The sequence below is a fragment of the Lipotes vexillifer genome, unplaced genomic scaffold (genome assembly GCF_000442215.2).
Source record: "Lipotes vexillifer unplaced genomic scaffold, Lipotes_vexillifer_v1.1 scaffold680, whole genome shotgun sequence".
NCBI classification, from domain to species: Eukaryota; Metazoa; Chordata; class Mammalia; order Artiodactyla; family Lipotidae; genus Lipotes; species Lipotes vexillifer.
In genome coordinates this window covers 696,289-714,354 of record NW_006780838.1, presented here as the reverse complement: position 1 = coordinate 714,354, position 18,066 = coordinate 696,289, and the positions used below count along the sequence as shown (strand labels likewise).

Sequence of the window (18,066 nt, the reverse complement as noted above, 5' to 3'; positions counted from 1 at the left end):
CCCGTGTCCCCTGCATCGGCAGGCGGACTCTCAACCACTGCGCCACGAGGGAAGCCCTGTACTTTTTAAAGTTAATTATTTATTTATTTATTTGGTTGCACTGGGTCTTAGTTGCGGCATGTGAGATCTAGTTCCCAGACCAGGGATAGAACCCAGGCCCCCTGCATTGGAAGCATGGAGTCTTAACCACTGGACCACCAGGTTAGTCCCTATTTTAGTACTTTAAATTCTGTAATATTGTCCGGTCTATGGACAATACTGGTACTGGTATGAACCAGTACCACATTTTACAAGACCAGGGATAGAACCCAGGCCCCCTGCATTGGAAGCATGGAGTCTTAACCACTGGACCACCAGGTTAGTCCCTATTTTAGTACTTTAAATTCTGTAATATTGTCCGGTCTATGGACAATACTGGTACTGGTATGAACCAGTACCACATTTTACATGAATACATAATAGCTAGTCGTAAATGGGTGCCCTGACACAGAAGACCTTCACTTGGGTAGGGCTTCTTACAAGCTAGTGAGCTGCTGCTTCTTAAAAGACTGAATAATTCCCAATATAATGGCACATGAATATTCACTTCTATTAGACTTCCAGAGTTCCACTTTCAGTAGATGACAGACTAGGTAGTTCAGACCAACTTTCCCACTAAAAACAACTAGAACACCTGGATAGAATATTTATTTAAAAATATCCTCATAGACACCAGAGAGATAAAAGGCAGTGAGGAGTTACAGAGACCCCATCTGGGAGAGGATAGGAGTCCAGAATGGGGCCTGATATTTGGGGATGCTTTACCCCCTGAGGTATCTGCTAATTACAGTCAAGGCAATTTGAGAGTCTAAGAGACTTAGCAGAGCTTCTGACAGCTCATGGGGCTAGAGAAAAAATGGACTCCAGGGTCCCCCAAAGAAAAGAGATTCTGGTAACCACCCCGCCCCCACCCCAGGCTTAGGGTTGGGAGACTCAAAAGGGTTGTGCCCTAATGGGACTAGTAAGCCAGAAAAAGACCAGCCAGCTCCAAATCCTCTCAGTCATGAATAAAATTATTCTGAGATTTCTTTCGCTAAACAGTCATAAAAAGCACTAAGTATAAAGGAAAATGTTGATAATTGCTAAAGGACCATATTAAAGTGAAGATTTTCTTTTCCTCAAAAGCCACTACTAAGACTGAAAAAGCAAACCACAGAGTATGAGAAGATATTTGCAATGTATATAATAGAGAAAGAACTTGTACTCAGAATAGTTTTTTCAAAAACTCCTATAAATCAATAAGGAAAAAAATAATTCAACAGAAAAAAATTACAAGAGGCCTGAACAGATTTTTCAAAAGAAGATATCTAAATGGCCAGTAAACATCAGAAGTGCTGAACCTCATTAGTCACCAGGGAATTGGAGAGAAATGAGATAGCGCTAAACTTACCCACTAGAATGGCTAAAATAAAAAACAATGACTACTAAATGTTGACAAGAATGCAGAGAAACTACAACTCTCCTATGCTGACTGTGAGTACGTAACTGTTAACAACCCTTTGGAAAATTCTTTGGCAATAACTACTGTATTAGAACTTACAAATGCACTACAATTCAGCAATTTTACTTCTAGATACATACCCAACAGAAAGGCATGCATGTGCACAACAAGAGACATATATAAGAATGTTCACAGAGTATTATTCATAATAAAAAAAAAAACCATGAAACAACCAAGATGTCCACCAACAGTAGAATAGAAAACTAAATTGTGATATATCCATACAAAAGAATATTGTACATAGAAACATAAATAAATGAACTTTAGCTACATGCAACAACACAGATGAATCTTACAAACATTGTGTTGAATGAAAGAAACCAGACATAAAACAAGACGTACCACATGACACTATTTATATGAAGTTCAAAAACAGGCAGAATTCATTTATGATATTAAAAGTCACAGTAGTGGTTACTTGTAGGCAGAAAACAAGAGGGAGTGAATGGGAAGAGGCACAAGGATGCTAGGGTGATAGCAATGTTCTATTTCTTAACCTTGGTAATGTTCACTTTGTGATACCTTCATAGAATTGTACGGTTATGATTTGTGCATTTTTCTGTATATGTTATATTTTAATAAAAGGTTTTTTAAAACTTATCAGACTAGAGAAAAATAATAAGCTTTCAAGATATTATAAAAATTAATAACATGACAGCTACTATTTCTTGATCATCTGCTATGTGTCAGATGCTATACATTCACATATTTTATTATCTAATCTCCAAAACAACCTTTCAAAGTAGGAATTAGTCTCCCCAATTTACAGATCAAAAAACTGATGCTCAAGAAGTTTAAGGAGCTCACTCAAGGTCATACAGCTAATAAATGGTGGAGTACAAATTGGAATCCAAGTGTGATTTCAGAATTAAGCCCAATTTCAGAATTAATGCCAAACTATTTTATAAAGTATGTAAGTCTTAGAAGGTTTCCAGCCTCCTTTGTTACCAAGCTCTTTCCTACGTCCCAGCCCACTCCCTCTGCATTCCCCCAAGTTCATAACCACTACCCTTACCCCCATCACTTACTAACTCTACACTCCGGTAATTGTAAACTACTTGCAGTTTCCTGAACAATCCAGGCTCTATCTGAGCTTCATGTCTTTACATGTGCTGCTCCCTCACCTTAGAATGTGTTCCTCCAACCTCTTCCCCCACCTCCCAACACTTTGGCTTAATTCATTAGACCTTAAATATCTAAGACAAGACTACATTCTTCAAAAATCTTTCCCTGATCTGACCCATCCTCCCTATCTACTTCTATAGCACCCTGCACACACCACTTGTCATACCATTTATCATACCACAGTGTAACATTTAGGTTTCCGTCTTTCTACCTGAGATGATAAACTCTTTGAGAGAAAGAGCCATTTACCACTTTTATTCCACTTTGTATCCCCTGCATCTAGAACAGTGCCTGGCACATAGTAGCCCTCCATTTTAGTTGAACAAATAAATAATTTTAATATCATAATTAAAACCAAACAAAATGTTGAAAGTACCACTAAATCATTAACAGAATTTCTACTACAGTTGAATTATAGCCTGCATTTGTATGTTTTTGTTGGCATAGGCTTTGCAAAGAATACTTAAACAGATACTCACTATTTCATAAAATACACAATGCAGAGTATTTTTCCCATCTCTCAGACGAAAAGTCTTTGAACAATATGGGCCAGGTGTAACAGCTGAATCGAGAACAGCTAAGCAACATTGAAATAGAGGGGGAAAAAATCAGTGTTGGTAAAATGCAAATAAAGTTTAACAAAGAGAAGTTGATATTTAAATAGCTATTCCCACACCAACCTCTCATAGTTTTGTTTATACATTAATAAGAAAACATCTGAAGAGGGAAAGATATTTCTGAAACTGTTTTATTCTAAGGAAGGCAAAATTTCTGGCCCTCTCCAATCTAGGATCAGGTTATATGACAAAGTTTATACAACTGACAATAGCTGGCCATCTGAAGCTTTTTTCTTTGAGTGTGTTTGATGGAGTGGTTAAATCCTCAGACCAGTCTACTACATTACAGTAAACAAAATACACAAGTATAACAAATAAACAGCATGGTTTAATGAAAAAAAAAAGCACTGAATCGGAATCAGAAGTCATGCAACTGAGTCTCAGTTCTTCAACTTACTAAATCGAACAACTGTTTAACCTCTTTCAAATCTGTTTCATCTATAAGATTCAAATGATAATTCATGTTTATCTCAAGAAATTACTATCAAACGAGACCATTATTCATTCCTTTAATAACCATCTATTAGGTACTGACAGTGAACATTTGTTATTTTGAGGTCAGCCTCCATTTCCCCTAATAATGCCCAGATTTTCCTTTAGGAAATCTCTCCTATGCCATTCTTAGCCATATGATTTGGATGGGATTTGTCCCCACCCCTAGGCCCAGGAGTAACCTGAGACTGATGTAAGCCAGTCAATGTACCCGCTTCCTCAGCTACAGAGCTCAGGGTTGCAGTGATGGGCTTGTTGCCCTGTCAGAAATGATGATACGCAAGGGGTCATTTGCTAGTTTCTGGGAACGAGCAACCAGAAGAAACTATCAAAGAATGTGACTGTGGTATAAGGAAGAATGTGTGGTATAGAGAATTCTGATAATCTTCTTAATGTCATAAGGGAAGAGTCCATAATTGGAGCCTCAGGATGAAGCCAACACTAACAGGATAGAAAGATGGCTAAATCTCCGAAACATAATGCCGATGAAAATGTAAACTCTATATTTTAAAACACATAAAACAGTAAATAAATATATATAAATTTATGAAATCAGATGTATAGAGTAAAATTATAAAAGCATGGAAAGGAAAGATACCACAGTGGTTATCTCTAGAGAAGAAGAGAAATGGATAGCGGTTTTCAAAGATATCTATAACATAGGTAGGTGGATATTTATTCTCTGTATTTTTCTGCATGTTTAAAATATTTCATAATTTAAATGAAATATTTTATTTAACCTATGGAAAGAAATAGGTTTTGAATCTCCACTTCTTGTTTATCTCTTCAGTCTAAGTAAAATTAAATTCCAGAAACATTTTACAAAACTCTCCTCCCTTTTAAATATTAATTTAGAAAACAGGCTAATTGTAGGGTGTTTACTCATATCAGTAAAGGGTTCTTCACAAATGTTCTTTCGGAATATTTGATTTATAATTTAACTTATATACAAAATTACTACTGGATTTAGTGTGATATAGTAGAAAGAACACTCTATTGAGAATAAGAAGACTTGGAGTCTAGATCCATTTCTGCTGCTAACTAGCATTATGATTTTTAGTCAAGTCTATTTTAATTTTCTGCCCCACTTCCTCACCTACCTCAAGGGTTGGGTTAGATTACTTTTAAGAATCTTTCCATTTTTGACATTATGAATTAGAATTCTTCTACCATGAATAATCAAATACATCTTATGTCACACAAATCTATGAGAGATACAGGATCTGAAGAAAATCCTAATAAACCATAATCTCCTTTTATAAAATTTTACTTTCCTTTAAGATCCCCTAGGTATTCCTATTAACATTCAAACTTATTGTCCAAATGGTATTACCGAAGCATTTTTGAAGCAGTGTGTACCCACCTAGTATTTCAAAAACAAGGACAGTTTCCTGTGCATGTTCACACCAGTACTTCATGCTTTCAATAACTGCAGATATAATTCTCAAAGAATTCTCTTTCTCCTTAAGCTTTAACGGATACAATGATGCTTCCTTTTGAAAAAATGAAAACACAGCATTAGAAAAACCTGTCATTTTTTTCGTCATACTCATTCACTTTTCTTTGTAAAGATTCTAGGTCCTTATAATAGGCAAATGTGTAAAATATGTTAAAAGACTATGTAAAATATGTAAAAGGAACTATTGACAATTTTAGTACAGTCACTCCCCTAAATTAAAGGCATCACTAGTACTTTATAAAGGAGGAGAAACTAGAATGCACTTGGAGAAAATTAATCAAGAAGAGGATTATTTTTTTTCTTTTTAATCTCTGTTTTATATGGGCATTTATTCACTCATTCATTTGTCGATTCTTTGAATATTTTTAAAGCATCATGTGCCAACCCTGTGATAAACACAGGTGAGTAAAACACAATTCCTTTCCCTAATGTGCTCACACTCTAAGAGGGAACCCAGACACATTCATTCATTCATTCATTCCAAAAGTACTTATTGGCACCTACTACGTGCCAAACATAGCTAATGAGGAAACAGTACTGAACAAAACAGACAATCTATCTACCTTCAGAGACTGTACAGTCTAATAGGGGATTCAGAAAATAAATAAATATAGAATGTCAGGAATTGCTATATCCTATGCATTAAAAAAAAATAAACAGGGTAAAAGGATAAAAAGAGACAGGGGTTATTATTTTAAATAGGTTGTTGAGTGAGGACTGCGTGAACAGCAAGTTTAAAGGCCTTGAGATGGGAATGTGTTTGGCATTTTTAAAGATCAACTAAAAGGGTGGAATGGCCAAGATGGCAGAGTAGGAAGACCCTGAGCCCACCTTCTCCCATGGCCACACCAAAATTACAACTATTTACAGAGCAGTTATTGATGAGAAAAACCAGAAGACTAGCAGATAAGAAATTCTACAACTGAAGATATAAAGAAAGAACCACAACAAGACTGGTAGGAGGGAAGATACAAGGTATAGTCAAGACCCATACCCCCAGGGTGGGCAACCCACAAATGGGAGGTTAATTGCAATCACAGAGGACCAGGACCTGGCCTCGCCCACCAGCCTGTTGGACCAGTACTGGCAAGCCTCAGGCCAAGAAAGTAGGCAGGCCTACAAGAAAGAGGAAGGAAGGCAGGGAGGGAGAGAGGAAAAGAAAGCCTGATGACATAAGGTCATACAAAAATAAAAGTTGAACTAGTTAACTAAAATTTTAAAAGATCAACTAAGAATACAGTGTGCTAAGATACTAATTTTGGGGGAGGGGGCACCTTCCTTCATGAGGGCGGTGGCATATCCAAGAACACTTGATGGAACATTTTTTTCCAACTACAATTACCTTCCCTCCTCTTCCCCATTCCTAACGAAGATATGAATGCTTCCTGTTGAGGATTACTGCCTTAATGAGCCACTGTTACTAAGGTGACTATCATATCATTCTTGTGTACAAGGAAACAAGGTTGAGAACCACTGTGGAACATGCAATATTAGTCATATTTCCCGAAAACAAAATTTACCCCAGATGGCTTATTGAAAAAACTGCTTACAGGTGTATGGGCAGAATAAACATAGGGTACTTAAGCACTCAAAGACTAACAACAATAAGAAACTTCTACCACTCCTAGGCTGAAAGGACAAGAGGAGGAAATAAAATTACCAAGCCTGTGAAATCTGGACTTACGGAGGGGCCACATCATGCAGGGACACAGCTACCACCTGAGACACAACACTTAAGCCAGGGGGGAATGGGAAAACCCAACCTCTCTCTCTACCCTTTGATGTCTTGCCTGGGACTTCCACTCCCACTGGCTGACTCCTAACAGAAGCCAGCTAATGGATCCCAGAATGATGCACTATGTAGGACCATTCAGCCTTCCAGAACACAGACAAGGGCTGAGGATAAAGAATCTATTAGACCAGGTGGCGAGCAAGGGAAGATAGCAAACAGCCAGAACATATATGAAAGACATTTACAAAGAATGACTAGAATGAGAGGTGGAGAGAGGAAATAAGGCTGAGGCACAGGTATGGGGAAGAATATAAACCAAAGCAGAGTCATATTAGAGTGCGTTTAGAGAATTGTGAAGAGTCTGAAATGGCTGGAGCATTGAAGAATTAGTGAAATATGGAATACGAATCTGTAAATGTATATAAGACCAGATTATAGAGCAGAAGTCAGCAAACTACGGCCTGCAGGCCAAATCTAATCTGCTATGTTTTGGGGTAAATTTTCATTGGAACTCAGCCACACCAATTAATTTATGAATTACCTATGGCTGCTTTTAAGGTACAACAGCAGAGTTGAGTGGTATAGTTGAGTACTTGCAAGAGAGACAATATGGCCCATAAAGCCAAAAATATTTACTATCTAACCCTCCACAGAAAAAGTTTGCTGACCCCTATTTAAAAAAAAAAAAGAGTGACATATGAAGAAATGAAGAATTGCTGCAAGCAATGGATAAACTATCATCATCTCAATAATTAGCAAACAGTGAAATTCAGAACCTGGTAGGAAATTCTAAAGCAACTCTGAAAAGCAGCAGCCATTCACAACCTCTAAGAAAATATTTTGGACACTAACATATATCTACTCCAACAGAACTGGGTATTTGTGCTAATCAAGTAACGTATACCAGGGGAGTGATTTCAAATGCTCTTATCTCTGCAATTTTCTAAATACTTATCTCATTTTTTTAATGTAAATACAAAAATGCAAATAATATTTAAAAGTTTACCTTGAGGGTGTTTTCTTCTGGAAAACCATCCAACATTTTTTTCTTACGTTGATTTTGTTGAAAATTGGGCTTAAATGCCTGTAATGAACCGTTTCTGTCTAGACTTCTCATTGTGGAGCCAGATATTTTTGACGAATGTGTTTGTGTGAGTACTTCACTTTCTCTTTGGTGAGATAAGTTAGTAGATTCATATACTCTTAATTGTTTCCATTGTTGAGCTCCCAAATTCACTGGACATGAATTTATTCCATTATTTGTCATTAGATTTGTTCTTTTGCACTGAGGCTTAAAATCATTTCTATCCCAAGTTTTTAAAGTGGTATTTTTGTTGCCGTCTCTGTAGCTGAAATAGTTTTGTTTTTTAAATTAGTATTAATTTTGTTTCTATGTACTTTTTCTTAAGTGAAAATTATTAATGAAAATTTGCATTTACATGGTAATTTGTGGTTTATAAACTACTTTGTAATCACTGACCAGTTAGAAATTCCAAATACATCATCACAACAACCCTACAATATATTATACCTCTCTTGGTGAGGAAACTGAGTCTTGAGGAGGAAGTAACTTGCCCAAAGTCATATAGCAAGTTACTGACAATCCAAAACCCAGAGAATCCTAGTCTCCCAACTCAAAGTCCAGTGCCATAGAGTATATTTCTAAATTATACAAGCCTTCATATGACAGTGGTTATGAACCCTCAGGGGCCACGGCAGTGAAAGCACCGAGTCCTAATCACTGGACCACCAGGGAACTCCCTGCTTCCTTCTTTATACATTTATTTTTTAATTTTCTACAAAGTAAAATTTTCAAACGTTAAACTATTGCTCGTCAGTGATTTTAAATCACAAGCAAAATAGATATAGACAGGGTAGGTAGCTGTTTGATTAGAAATTTTGTACTTTTACTGTGTAGCTTAAAAACTCTACTTATGAACATGTTTCAGCATTTTACTAGCTACATTAACCTAAGTGAGCCGTACCAGTTCATCAGAACATGATGTTAATGAGGCCAAAATCAAAAGTATAATTTCTGAGCAGGCTAGTTAAGAGTTCCACAGGGAAAAACTAGTCTAAGTCACAAATGCTTATTCCTGAATAATTTTACTAAAAATACCACAAGTACCACAAGAGGGCAAACAATGCAACCCATACCTTGTTAGGGAAAATAATCCAAGAAAATGTCTAGGTTCCCTAAACCAGATTATATGGGACCTGAAGCTTGTATAATTTAGGGAGCTTTCGTAAGTAAACTAGGTACAAAATTCAGTATGAAAATAATGAGAAAAGAAATCACCACAAATAATTTAAAATTATTTTAAGTTGACAAATACCACAAACATCACAATATCCAGGAAAAACTTACTATCATTAAGTAATTGCCTAAGACACCTCTATAAAATTTTTTCCTACATTAATCACCTCTTCATATGGCAACAATTTTATATTCAACAGAGAGAATAGAAACATAATTTTCTCCTTCCTCATGGCTGTGGAAATTACTTTTATTTTCATAGTTTAGGAAAGTTTCTTTTAGCTTTACAACTCCTTATTGGTAACACTGCATCTGCAACTTTCTCCAATGTTTTCATTCAGGAGGTGCTCCTAGCCTGGGGAAATGCCTTGATATTTCTGTTTAAAAATTAATTAATTGATTAATGGCTATCTCTGGATCAGTGTGACTATGAATAACTTTCTTCCATTTACTTTTTTTTTTGCGGTACGCGGGCCTCTCACTGTTGTGGCCTCTCCCGTTGCCGAGCAACAGGCTCTGGATGCGCAGGCTCAGCGGCCATGGCTCACAGGCCCAGTCGCTCCGCGGCATGTGGGATCTTCCCAAACCGGGGCACGAACCCGCATCCCCCGCATCGGCAGTCGGACTCTCAACCACTGTGCCACCAGGGAAGCCCTTCCATTTACCTTTTTTTCTAGAATTATTATTTTTATAATAAGAACAGTAGGCCATCATAGAAAAAAAAAGAATACTTTATCTTCCCTTAAAAGCAATTTATTGAGCTTTCCTGGTGGTGCAGTGGTTAAGAATCCACCTGCCAATGCAGGGGACACAGATTCAAGCCCTGGTCTGGGAAGATCCCACACACCGTGGAGCAACTAAGCCCATGCGCCACAACTACTGAGCCTGCGCTCTAGAGCCCGTGAGCCACTCAGTCCACACACCACAACTACTGAAGTCCTCGTGCCTAGAGCCCGTGCTCCGCAACAAGAGAAGCCACCGCAATGAAAAGCCCGCGCACCACAACCAAGAGTAGCCCCCGCTCCCCGTAACTAGACAAAGCCCACGCACAGCAACAAAGACCCAATGCAGCCAAAGATAAATAAATAAAATAAATAAATTTATAAAAACCAATTTATTGATCTATCTAAACGTATTTGCCAGGTTGTGCCCAATTTCCAGTTTCTAAAGTCTTCACCTCTCCTCAACTGAGATTTCTTAACCATCAAATGCAATCCCAATTTCTCTAAGACCAGTTATTTAATTGTAGGAGCTTTAGTATGAAAGCTTGAAGATGTTAACATCAGTTCACCTTGCTTATTGTCTAGTACACTAACTCTGGTAAATTAAACCTATTTTGACAACTTGTCTAATAGCTTAATACCTATAAGAATAGGAGTCTACATTGCTCTTGCAAATTCCATGTTTCAAGAGATTCTAGACAAGGGTTATCAGGTAAAATACAGGATGCCCAGTTAAATTTGAATTTCAAATAAATAACAAATAAAATTTTAGTATAATTATGTCCCAAATATTACATGTGACATATACTAAAAAATTATTTGCCCATTATCTGAAATTCAGATTTTACTGGGCATCCTATATTTTTATTTGCTAAATCTTGCAATGTTAGCCTAGATTCTAAACCTAAGCATAGAACCAGTTAAAAGATCTTCAACAGATTACCAACTGCCTACTTGGGTTTTCAAATGTCTTCTGCTCCTGGATTTTCTGTTGTTATATTCCAACTGTCTGACAGATCATTTATTATTTCAAATTGGAATATCCAATACTGGCTGCCTATCCATATTACAATCCGTTACCTAATTCTCTAATGTCTATCAGAATGCATTTTCTCCTAGCACTTGCAGCTGGAACTATGTCTCCGAGCCCATCTCAAACCACTGAATAGGCCTAGTTTGAAGCAGTGGTACTGAAGAAAGAACTGACTGGTCCTGAGGAAACTAGCATGAGTAATAAAAACAATACTAAATTTTTAAAAGTAAAAATACTGTTTTGTTGTATTAACCACTTTATTAAAAGTTTCCCCCTTTTTAAAAAATATGGTATCTTCATCTACTAAAAGTGAAGGTGATGTTAACTTCACAGGGTTGTTGTAAGGATCATTAAAATAACATAACAAAGCACTAACCAATGACTGATATATGATCTGGGGTTGGTGTTGTTTTCCAACACTTTGTTTCTAAAATTATTTCTCTCAGTAGTTTGCCACTTAGCCCAAAATACTAAAGTCCAACCTAAAAAAATAATCCATGTCCTTTATCTGTTCATTTTTTTCGTATTATTTAGACATTAAACTTAGATATTTCTGGCAATGACCCAAAAGTACCCTCACCATCTTTTTTTTTTTTTTAATAAATTTATTTATTTATTTATTTTTGGCTGCGTTGGGTCTTCTTTGCTGTCACAGGCTTTCTCTAGTTGTGGCGAGCGGGGTCTACTCTTCGTTGCGGTGTGCGGGCCTCTCACTGTCGTGGCTTCTCTTGTTGCGGAGCACAGGCTCTGGGCGTGAGGGCATCAGTAGTTGTGGCTCGCGGGCTCCTGAGCGCAGGCTCAGTAGTTGTGGCACACGGGCGTAGTTGCTCCGCGGCATGTGGGATCCTCCTGGGCCAGGGCTCGAACCCACATCTTCTGCATTGACAGGCGGACTCTTAACCACTGCGCCACCGGGGGAGCCCTTCCCTCACCATCTTACCATATGCTTATGATTTCATTCTCTGTCTTTCTTATTCCATCCTATTTACCTTGGAGCTGATTATCTTACTGGGGTAAGGCTGAGCATTCTATTTGGTTCTCAATTCCTAAATATATCCGACATTTTTTTTTCATTTATTTTTTTTAACATCTTTATTGGAGTATAATTGCTTTACAATGGTGTGTTAGTTTCTGCTTTATAACAAAGTGAATCAGCTATACATATACATATATCCCCATATCTCCTCCCTCTTGTATCTCCCTCCCACCCTCCCTATCCCACCCCTCTAGCTGGTCACAGAGCACCGAGCTGATATCCACGTGCTATGCGCCTGCTTCCTACTAGCTATCTATTTTACAGTTGGTAGTACATTTAGATACAGTTATTCTTGACTCTTTAACTATTGTCAATTAGATCATTAATAATCCACAGCAAAATCATAAATTCATGGTGATAAATATTTACAGAAACTTCATTATAACATGAAGTATTCTTTGGAAATATAATCACTACCAAATTTACATATTTTTAAAGTTATATATGGCATGTTCTCTTCTTTTATAAAACACAGCTAATATCACTATAGTTAGTTATTAAGTATATAAATTTCCTAAATATAATTCTGTTTAAGAAAGGAAGTATAGATAGAGGAGGAGGGAAGGGACTAAAGGAGGAGATGGAAAGGAGAAGAATGAATAGAATAAGAAAAATCTTAAGTAGACTCACCTCCAACCACTCTTGCTTCTTTCAGCATTTAATTGAATAGATGTAGACACAGAATCTTGACTTCTCAGGGGATGAGAAACTGAATGTGGTATTTGCCTTTCAAGGAAATATGTCTTATTAACTATTAATAATTTGTTCCCCGATTGAGAAATATAAAAATATAAAATATATATAGAAGAATAACATCAGTCTGTAACAGACACATACATTCATTGGTATATATTTTTCCACATACCCTGTGTTCACTGTTTTCGTTAAAGGAGGCAGCTCTGGATTCATAACTTCCCAGGCCCAATCTGAAAAGATACAAGTAATACAGGTAAGAGTAAGATAGGGAGCATTTTTTGAAATAATTCTTTCATATTTATTTAATATGTGGGGGGAGGCAGTTGAAAGTTTGAAGGAGAAAAGGACTTGAATATATGGACATGTTCTTCAATAGTACTTTGTTGTGGAATTTGTCATAGGCTGCCTTATTAATTTTTTAGATGTCTTTCTTTCCCACTGTATTCTAAGCAAGGTAATAGTTTAATCTGTATCTCTTCCACAGTCAATCCTAGTATAGCACCTTGTATTTTGTAACATAAACTCAGTGTAGTCAATGTTTCTTAATCCCAACCCACAGCAAGAAATACATCGAAACCCGGAATATATACAGGCATGGTGTGCATGTGTATGCGCGCACGTGTGTGTTTGAGGGAGAATATAACAATTTTACTATCAATTCTTATTCTTACTATATGATATACTGACACTTTCTATTCTATTCTTTTCTATTTTATTCTCTTCTATTTATTTTTTAAAAGGTTGGTTATTTCCTAACCTACTAATGGATCAAGAAAAAGAATTTGAAAAACACTGATCTAGTCCTATCTCTTGCCCAATATAAGAATCTTGTTATATCTCTGACAGATTGTAATCCTGGTCAGAGTTTGAAAAGTTCAGTACTTCAGGAGGATGCACACTTCCCTATGGAACAACTCAAATTGTTATTTTTCAAGATCATCTATCATCCATGCTACTTATAAAACTATTTTAGAGAACTTTTTAAATGGCAGAAGATGACCACTTATGCATATCCATGTGAATTTTTAATTTTTTATCCATAAAAATGAGAATAATATGAAATTCATACTTCCAATTCCTCAAATGTGGAAGAAAACAAAATAACTATAGATGTAAAAGTAGACTAAGGTCTATGGTTGCACAAGGATTTTTAAATTCTAGTTGCATAAAATCCTATTAAAGATTTTTAAGTGTGTCCCCTCAAAATGTAAATGTATATAACCAGCATGTACCAAGTATATTTCAGACTGTCTGCCTGTCCATGCCTTCTTCCATAGAGAAGTAAAAAGTAAGCAAACATTAAGACCTTTCAGCACAAACCACCACAGCTAATTGTTTCAGATATGAGAGGCTAACCATAAAGATAAATTAGGATTTCAGTGACCTCATTTAATATGAGCTGAAGCAGAGGCTCTCTGTCTCTAGAATCTGAATCAAGAGAAACAGAGGGCAGCCAATGATGAGCCCTGAGAACTAGAACTAAAAGGTTATGTTAACACCAAGCAAGAGCAATTTAGTTCACACGCCAGTCACCAGTCGAAGCTATAAGGCAGCCAATGGGATGAAAGAGTGAAAAGCCAATAAATGAAAAAAGGCAAAAATTATGTAAGAAGAGAAAAAAGACTAGGGGCAAGCACTAGAAATTCCTGGGCTTCTACCCTTCCTAAAGTCTACTTTCTTCCATTTTTCCCGTGTTCCCATTCACACTTATCCTTATTCCTGAAGGAACTTGAGTTTCTCCATTCTTTATCACCAAATGTTTAAGTCACAATATCTATACGTGTTTTGAAAAAGAAAAAAAAAGCTTTACAATATAGGTTACTACTTCATTAGAACAAAGGCTCCAGATTTAAGATACTCCATTTAAATGCTAAGACACCCTTGTAGACAAGGAAACTCAAACTACTGTACTGGAATGTTCAGAAAGAACCAAGTAATCCCTATAATTGGATAGTGGAAAGAAGAAAAAAATAAACTTTCTATTTCCATTATAATAAAATAGAAATGGTAATTTTCTATAATCCTATTTCTTATTTTATGAAAATTTTCACCTTATTTTCTTACCTGTTGGTAGAGGAGGGAAATCATAACTGTCAGAAGCAGTACTGATACCTGGATCATTTTTAAGTGGATTGGATGTTAATGGCTGTCTATTCCTCTTTTTCTGATTGAACAATTGTACGGGCAAACAGCCTAAATTGAATGTACCGATAAATAAGTACATAATAGGCAAATAGATCTAGTTATAGACTAATTACTAGTATATAAGAATACACGATTTGAATTTGTCTGCTTCTATACATTAATTTTATATTTATTACAGATATATTTCTATAGATTTGGAATTTTTTTACACTCTTTTTAAGATCCCGAATAGCCTTGTCTCTCTAAAAACTCCTTTCTTGTTCTGTGTTGACACTGCCTTAATTCCTCTTGTTTGGCAGTAATTCCCATCTCCTCCCTCATCCCCCTACCCTTTCCAAATCCACTTTTTGTTTTCCTTACTTCCCTCCTGTGCTTATCACCATATCAACTGGAGGGGACACTTCAAGTACAACAGAGGTAAGGGAGAACCAAAATTTGACCCATTTTGCTTTCCAAAACCCTAACCACTCTCTGACTGTGGTAGCATACCCTTTAAGGCCATGGTTCTCAAACTTTACTGTGACTAAGATTTATCTGTGGTTATGCTTAACATGCCAGTTCCTAGACCCCACCCTCATAGATTTTATTTCAATCGACTTGCTTTGGAAACCAAAACTCTGCAATTTCAACAAGAACTCCAGGTGTCTGTAATGCATATTTTCTGTGGATCATTTTGAGAATGACTTAGAGTGATAGTAATAAATCCAAATGAGAATAAACACTACTCCAAACCCTCCAGTTGAGGGACCTGGGATCTCAAGTCAGGTCAAAAGTCAGAACACTAAAACTAGAAGGGATCTCAGAGGAAAAAGAGGTCCAGAAAGCTTACACATTGACACAGTGAAAGAACCTAGATAGGGCCCACACTTCCTAACTCTCAGTTCAGATATCTTGCCACTATACCATACTCTAGTTGGTCCATCAACACTTACACTTACATGAGCATATAGATTCTGGTAACTGTCTGATGAACGGCTGGGAAAACGATGTGGGTTCAGACTGTCTGAATTTGAATTACAACTTCAAAGCATGTTTCAATTAAAATTTAAAGTACAAACTACGGCTATTTCCTTAAACTCATTGTGCCAATATGGCATATAGTGAGAGGCAGAATTCTATAGTGATTAAAAGGATGGAGTCTAGGTTCAAATCCTGGCTCTTCCACTTCATAAATCACTTATTTAACCTCTTTGTGCCTTCGTTTCTCATCTAGAAAACAGGGATGATAATAATAACTCTCTCAGAGTTAAATAAATTAACATATAATTAAATGCCCAGAATACAGTACACCCCCATAAATAATAGCTATTATTATCTTCATTGTGCATTATCATCATTCCTTTGGTTCTCTTCATTCTTGCCCTCTGTCCTTATACTAACAAATTGGGAAAGCAGAAATGGCAGGGGAAGCTATTAGGGAAACAGAAGCACTTCTGAAAATATTTTAAATAGTCACAAATAAAAATTAAAATATTATTAATTTCTTTATTTTCAGCTTAAAAAGCACAAAACAACTCAAGCACATGGGATTTGTAGAAAGAATACAAGAGTAAATCCAGGAAAGTCTGATTTTACTTCCACCTAAGCCACTAAGTGTTTCGTCTTGAGTAAGTTATTTTACTTCCTTCGACCTAAAAAGTAAAGAGGCTAGACTAATGTTCATTCTTTTTAAAAGTTCCTTCCAAAATGTTGCATCTATATACCATACAAGGTTTACATAGTGTATACAAACTATAGAAATTAAAAAAATAAAAGTCAGTCGGTACCTGCTGTATTCCGAGTTGAATTTTCATTGATGTTTCTCTTCATTTCCTTTAATATCAAAGTCTATAATTTTTTCTTTAGCGCTCCAACTTTACAACGTGGAGTTGTTCGACTAAACCTTCAAAGAAAGAAATCTATACCTTGTATTGTATCAACAACAAAATCAAGTTCTCAGCCTAGTAATTACTGAAATTATGGTTTAAACCTATGGTTTCAAACCTGATAATGTAAACTCTCTGCCAAACTCTTTTGCTTTCTGAGTAAGAATTTACAGCATAACCCATTTTTCCAAATCTGTTTGAAATAAGACTAGTGTGGCTATAATCTTGCTTCCTAAACATATGTGGATTTTCACAATAAAAAATAATTTATTTCAGAATCAAGGACCCACAATGAGAATAATTCTGAACCAGATCTACAAAGAGGGAGAGGGACTACAACATTGGCAAACAAACTTACAAGGCCAGGGAGGAAACATACACAATTGAACTAGCCATGTGAGAACGTATTCTGTGTCTCACTTTTAAAACACTGTGCAGATCATCTGCTTTGGCCATTAGTTTGAGATCCCTGGATTACATAATGCCAAAGACTAAGGCCTCACTTAATATCCAGAATAACTGTACTGATAAGTTTCCACTCCGTTTCTATAACTTAAACAAGTGAAAGAAGATTTTTTTGTTTTTGCTTTTACCACAGAATTTCTGTTGTAGTTTTTTTCCATGTTTAGCCTCTTATATTTTGATCCCAATTTAATTCAATAAATACTTGCCTATTTCATGAAAAGGTAAGATTCAAATCTAAATAAGATCATTTCTGCTCCCAAGTTCTCTGCCCCATGAGACAAATAGACATGAACACCACTGAGTAACAATGCAAATCATACTGAGGTGCATATGAATTTCCAAATATCGTTTCTAGAAATAAAACTTGGGAAACATGAGGTCAGGGGCTGCCCCTGCTTTGTTTCCACAGATTGGTCGTGAACCTGGATATAGTATGCCCTTTAGAAAATATTCTTGATGCCGTTCTAGGAACCAAAACAGCTTATGTGACCTTTTCTCAGCCCAGAAATACCAACGCAACACACATCCTGAGCTTAGAGGGGGACGACAAGAGACTCAGGCAAACAAAAGCGCCACATCCTCCCCTGGACCACTGACCCTGGGGGCAGGGGCCCTGAGGTGCCCCCCACTCCGGCTTCCCACTGGACCCTAATTACATTAAGGCGGGTGGTGACATCGATGTGCAGAAAGTTTGCTCAATGCGCACACAGGCACACACCCTGCCCCAAAGACCGTTGCCTCAGAAGGAGGCCGTCGGGCCTACTTGGGCGCCTCTTGGGGAAAAAACATCAAGCTCCAGTCAGGGCTCATGTTCTCTCCCAATGATCTCTCCTGAGCCAGGGATCGCGGCAGTTTGGTAACTAGGGCCCACACAAACTCTTT

The 18,066-nt window shown here is 36.8% G+C and overlaps 1 protein-coding gene across 1 annotated transcript in view; it reads right to left on the bottom strand.

Annotated features, from left to right (window-relative positions):
* The window catches only part of SPATA22 (spermatogenesis associated 22), a 22,984-nt gene extending 6,248 nt beyond the window's left edge, over nt 1-16,736 (bottom strand). The window contains exons 1-6 of the mRNA XM_007454253.1: nt 16,621-16,736; nt 12,879-12,939; nt 12,644-12,739; nt 7,972-8,314; nt 5,138-5,267; nt 3,145-3,242 (exon numbers count right to left, since the gene is read on the bottom strand). Coding sequence (XP_007454315.1) covers nt 3,145-3,242; nt 5,138-5,267; nt 7,972-8,314; nt 12,644-12,739; nt 12,879-12,939; nt 16,621-16,663 — 771 coding nt within the window. The 5' untranslated portion in view covers nt 16,664-16,736. The remainder of the gene's footprint in view (nt 1-3,144; nt 3,243-5,137; nt 5,268-7,971; nt 8,315-12,643; nt 12,740-12,878; nt 12,940-16,620) is intronic.
* Between the last annotated feature and the right edge of the window lie 1,330 nt (nt 16,737-18,066).